At 44.7% G+C, this 6,047-nt stretch overlaps 1 protein-coding gene across 1 annotated transcript; it reads left to right on the forward strand.

Annotated features, from left to right (window-relative positions):
- The first annotated feature begins 837 nt into the window (after positions 1-837).
- On the forward strand, positions 838-4,433 carry LOC123180667 (mRNA cap guanine-N7 methyltransferase 1). Its single transcript, XM_044592750.1, has 13 exons — positions 838-1,170; positions 1,270-1,421; positions 1,545-1,613; positions 1,709-1,780; positions 2,230-2,328; positions 2,627-2,683; positions 2,953-3,091; positions 3,183-3,247; positions 3,329-3,379; positions 3,525-3,587; positions 3,777-3,900; positions 3,977-4,038; positions 4,141-4,433. Exons 1-13 carry the CDS (start codon positions 1,101-1,103, stop codon positions 4,231-4,233), a joined length of 1,116 nt encoding a protein of 371 aa, XP_044448685.1. The 5' UTR covers positions 838-1,100; the 3' UTR covers positions 4,234-4,433.
- Positions 4,434-6,047: the final 1,614 nt, after the last annotated feature.

The following is a 6,047-nucleotide window of genomic DNA, read 5'->3' on the forward strand; positions in this document are numbered from 1 at the left end:
TGTCTGTCGATAGCCTCTTTTGCTGCTTTGATAAACATTTCAGACTCAATCACTCCTTAGAACATTAGACGAGAATTGACTAGTTTCTTTAGAAATACTTCTAATCCGCTTTCTCAGGTCTTTCATGTTTCCAGAGAAATTAATGGCATTGCTCATAATCTTCCCCAACAGGTTTTTAGATCTACTGGAGATGTTCAAGTTTCTTGGTTTGTTCATTCTCACTCAAATCTTTCATGCCCAGTGATGTCTCGCCTTTCAAATTTGCAGCTACAGGAAGTACGTTGCATACAGTGTATTACTATTAACATCAAGTAGCCTCTGTTGCAGCTGGAAATCAATTCTATCAAGATCCATGACTGTTTTCAGACTTTTCTTCCATCTGAAGTGGCAACTAAGCGCCTGGAGTTCTTCTATCTGCGTTCTTGGATAGGCTTTTGTGCTTCTTCCTTTTCTTTTTACCAGTACATGTTGGTCATCAGGTTGATGCTCTAGTCGACCTATCTGTTTTATTGTACCCCTTTCAGCTCTTATCAATTGGTTGCAATTTCTTTCTTGTTCTTATTACTTCTAGCCATGGTGAACTCTCATGTACTACTTCTCTAAGCTGAAATGAAATTAGGCACATGTTGGTGCCTTGTGTTGTTAAAAAAAACGCAGATGAAACCCGTCAGTTTTATGCCAACATATATCAAACGTATGTCCATTTGCATGTATTCGTTGTGTTTGCATGTTGTTTGTAATTGCGGACGATCGAGGCATGGATGGCCGTCTCTTGTATCACTGTCAGCGCGTTCGTTTTAGGGGCAGTTTGGAGATACCTGTCAAATCAATGACGCCATGTGAGATGGGAAGGGACCCTGATTGAAATCCAAAAGAACGCTCCTCAATTCTGTTCCGTCCAGAACGACGCCCGCAGGCCGCCCCGCTTTCTTCGCTCGCTCGACTGCTCCTCCGCCACCGGAGCTCCGCCCGCCGGCCGTCCTCCGCCCCCTGCTGGCCCTCCACCGTGCGAGCCTGTCCCGTCCCGCCCTATCTTCCGCGCGGCCCCGTCCCGGCCCCGCCTTCTCCTCGCCGCGCCGCCGTCCGCGATCGCCGGGGTGATGAACAAGCGGCCTCGCGACGAGCCCTCCTCCTCCCTCGCCTCCGCCCAAAAGCGCCAGTTCGGCGCAGGTATCTATTCCCCGCCTTCTTCACCAGACCCAATCCAGTTGCCCGCTAACCCCCAATTCTCTGCTGCGGATAGCTAACTAGGGTTTGGGCTTTGCGTAGGCGGCGGCGGCGGCTATGGGGGACAACAAGGGTACTCGGAGGAGCGGAACAGCGCGCGGCGGGTGGCGGACCACTACAGCGCCCGATCGAATCAGACGCTCGAGGAGCGCGAGAACAGCCCCATTATCCACCTCAAGAAGCTCAACAACTGGGTACACTACTAGCTGTGCTACCCATCCATTCATCTCCTCAAACTCTTGAGAAATTGTCACCTCTACAATGTTGGGTGGAACCAGTAAGAAGCCGCGCTAATCCTCAAATCTCACCTTTCGCAGATAAAGAGCGTCCTGGTCCAGCTGTATGCGCGTCCAGGAGACTGCGTTCTAGATCTTGCTTGTGGCAAGGTAAGCACTGTTTTTGTGAGTGTTAATTAAGATAAGCTGGGATTCTTGTAGTTCCAAGCTAGTGCTGACATATATTGATTTGCTATGTAATGCAGGGAGGGGATTTGATAAAGTGGGATAAGGCCAGGGTTGGCTATTATGTAGGCGTTGATATTGCAGAAGGCTCGGTTAGTTTCTCGTAACATGATAAATCTATACAGTTTGTCTAATTCACATCTAGATGTTTTTTAAGGATGTCACATCTAAGCTCCCACAAATATATAATGTAGCAACAAGAAACAAAAAACTAGGACAAAAAAAATAGACCACAAACAGAGTGGACATCAGCTTAGATGTGACCTAGACAGACCCAAATCTATATTATATGCATATATAGATATAGAAGGTATTGTTATATTGTTATTTGTAACCTGTACTGTAATCATTTGAACATTTAAACTTATCTCAACGGATATATTCAACTTGTTTTTACTCAAGTGTCCTTCATAAAAGAACATCCAGATTTATCAGCGGTCCTTGACCACAGAAACTTGTGTAATTGCTTTTGGTTTCCTCCCTACCTCTTGTAGACTTCAAATAAGTGTGTTTTCATGATGTTGGAGCTTTAAACTTGCAGATAAAAGATTGTATGACCCGTTATAACGGTGATGCTGATCAACAGCGAAGGAAGAAGTTCAGCTTTCCTGCACGGCTTATTTGTGCTGATTGTTACGAGGTAAAAGTGATCATAAATGGTAGTACAGTTTATACCAAATTAATCAAACCTACCGTGATGGTGTGCTCTGTACGCGCAGACAGACATAGTGCCATAGCTTGTTCCAAGTGTTGAATAAAACTCGTGCCAACATATCCATGCATTTTGTCATTATGGATGATTCTGCTTATACTTTCACATCACCAGGAAAATATGCTTTGCCCCATATGTATATAAATCTATTATTTGTGGTACTCTTCAGATGCTCATCAATAATTGTGAAGTGCATCACAATGCTTCTGTTTTCATGTTGTTGTAGACTCGTCTGGATGAGTATCTATGTGAGGATGCTCCATTTGACATATGCAGCTGCCAGGTGAGTGACCTATCTTTATACGTTCAAGGAAGTTCGTTGTTATTATTTGGTTAGTTCAACCATCTATTACTTCCAATTGCAAAACAACTTTGTATTTCAGAAATCTTTTGTAAATATAACCACTGTTAAATATTACAATCATTGTTCAAACAAATTTAAGTATCATTGTTATGTCGAGCAAATAAAATATAAGTACAAACGGGTATGATTATAACGAGCTAACTGTTTGGCTGTTGACCAATTCTGATTGTTCTTTTTATGTATCTCAGTTTGCAATGCACTACTCGTGGTCAACTGAAGCACGTGCAAGACAAGCCCTTGCTAATATATCTGCATTGCTTCGTCCTGGAGGCACTTTCATTGGAACGATGCCTGATGCTAATGTCATTATTAAAAGGCTAAGAGAAAGTATGTTACTATCTTGATCTATAATTTGATTGATCTCATCAAATTGGACCGTACTTGTCACAAGATGTTTGATAGAAATTTATATCCTCAGCTGACGGGATGGAGTTTGGAAACAGTGTTTACTGGATTACCTTTGGTGAAGAGTACAACGAAAAGGTAGTTAGTTGTTTATTTATAATACCTACTTGTATGTTAGTTTTCATTACTGACTGACCTTTTTTTTTCACAATGATGTAGAAATTCCCCGCATCCAGGCCTTTTGGAATCAAGTACAAGTTTCATTTAGAGGTGAGAACAGGATCAACTTCTGAATAGTGTGAAACTGATGTTCTTGGCATTGCCCTTATCTGACATACATGTCTTGTTACAACTTGGGTGTTTATTGCCCTATGCTGTGCCTAGCTTCCTATTTTTACTTGTTGGCAACATGCAGGACGCAGTTGATTGCCCGGAGTGGGTTGTTCCATTCCATCTCTTCAAACTACTGGCAGAGGAGGTATGCAACTAATCTATTGCTTAGTCTGCTATGGTGACCTGTGTTTTTATTTCCTCATTTCGACCTAGTTCATTTGATTATTTTACGAAATTAATGCTAAAATATTTTTCTGTCTCATTAGTTTTTCTTTTACAAGTTTGCTCTGACAGATGCTGAAATTATGACCAAAAAATTGTGCCTTTTCTGCAGTATGATTTAGAGCTGGTTCTAATGAAGAACTTCCACGAATTTGTACATGAGTACTTGCAAAAGCCTGAGTTTGCTGATCTCATGCGAAGGCTGGGTGCTCTTGGTGATGGACGATCGGTCCAAAGTAAGTAGATTGCCTACTAAATTCACTGTTCTCAGTAAATGTCACTTCATTGCCTTAACATAGTTGAGTTACACAGGCACACTATCGCAAGATGAGTGGGAAGTGTCCTATCTCTACCTCGCATTTGTTCTGCGTAAGGTATTAACAAACACGAATTTACTATTTCTCATCCTGTTAACAACTGAAACCTCATGCAGTCACGCGTCTATGTTTGCTAAAACGAATGTTCCGTTTACACAGCGAGGCCCTCCACCCTCCCAGCGGAGAGCCAACAATGCTAACAGAGGGAAGACGTTCCTTGCTGAGGAGGACATCGAGTTTCTTAGCATATAAAGCAGAATTTGCCCTCCTGGAGCTTACTAACAGGTTACGGATTCTATCGCTGCGTAAAAGAAAGTTGTATCTTTAGTGGCTCACCTGTGGTCTCTCCGAGGCGTATCTGTTATGTAACTTACAAGTGTAATGTATAAACAGCATGGGCTAGATACTCATTATGTAATTTTGCAGAGATGAATAAATATTTAGTTGTCATACTTCACGCAAAAGCTCTGAAGTTCTATATGAAACGTGGAAACATCTGTTCACTCATTTTAATTGTGATGTACTCGCATTTTGTGCGCTTCCATATCCAGGGAAGTTTTGCTTGAGCGCTGCCCGGTTTAGTGGATGAACGGTTGATAATTAATTGTGGAGTGGAGACCGAGTGTCGATGCATGCGTGGAGTAAACTAAATAGAACCATCACAATTGGAGCTAGGGTTCTAGAAAATCAGCAAGTATTTTTCCAAAGAATGGCCGGTCACCGTGCGATGTTTTTCTTTTAACAGCAGGTCACCGTGTGATGTTTATTTCATGGCATTTCTGATTGGTGGGACAGCTGTTTGGAGTCGGAGCTGACTCGCAAAGTAAAAAACTTTGGGGAATGTCTAGCGTTCAACCGGCTGATTTCCATGGCATTGTCCACCGCCTAGAGGTGCGACACTTGTCCCTATGGAAAGTTGGAATTGCAACATGGGCCCATGTTGCAATCACAACACGAACCATGTTGCAAGGACGAGGCAGCCTGAGGCGTGTGACGCGTGTCTGTCTGGAGCTTGGTTTGGGACTAGAGGTTGACGCGCGCTTTGTCGCGCCGTAGTTAGACATGAGTTAAGCCTTCCTTTTTTTTTGACATGATATTATGGTTGGTGGCTTCGTTGTGTATTTGATGTAGGGTGGAACCCTATACGGCCGATCTTTCACGAAAGGAGCGGATCCCAACTAAGAACACGAAGAACACGAGGGGAAAACGAGGGAAAACACAAGAGGAATCACTAAACCAACAAGATATAGTCACACATATGCTAGATCCTCGAAACACAAGAAGATACATGATCCAAATCCAACAAAGGACGATACATAGGGTAACCGGTTCTTCTCTGTGAGGAGGTCTTGAGGGGGGCCGCCCAAGAGGGGATCTTAAATCCAAGGTGGATCTTCTCCGTAGAGGGGCCGCGGTCTCTCTCGAGGAGCAGATCCGTATGGATGAGCAATGCTCTATCTCACATATGAGCTAAACCAATGCTAACCCTAGAAAGAGGGAGATGGAAGAGTATATATAGTCTAGGGGGGCCAAAGGGTACATGGGCATCGGCCCTTTACTGTGCGCAGACAGGCGGAGCCGGATGTCCGGGCGACGGGCCGGATGTCCGGGGCTTCGGAAGGGGCCGGATGTCCGGGCTGGCGGCGATAGCTTCTGTAGGTTCTGGTGCGTGGCGCCGGATTTCCGGGCTCGGGGCGGATGTCCGGGGCCTGTAGGTGTTCGGCGGCTGGGATGCTGCTGTAGTGGATGTCTCCAGAGGCCGGATGTTCGGGGCTGGGGCCGGATGTCCGGGCCCTGGAGCTGTCTTCTCCTTCCGGTGGTTCTCTTCATCCGTAAACTTGGAGGCTTGTCCGTCTTCACGTGCGTCCTCGGGAGGGTCCTCTTGACACCTGATCATGCATAGCATATCGGACTTAGGTAGTAGCGATGTCTCGAGTGGATCATATGTGATATTACTAAGGAAGGAAGTCACCTCGTACTCGAGAGCTCTAGCTCGTGCTCATGTCATGGGTCCTCTTGGCTCTTGATGAGACGATGGTAGGTCCATGGGGATGACCGTAGGATGC

The sequence above is a fragment of the Triticum aestivum genome, chromosome 1D (genome assembly GCF_018294505.1).
Source record: "Triticum aestivum cultivar Chinese Spring chromosome 1D, IWGSC CS RefSeq v2.1, whole genome shotgun sequence".
NCBI lineage: Eukaryota > Viridiplantae > Streptophyta > Magnoliopsida > Poales > Poaceae > Triticum > Triticum aestivum.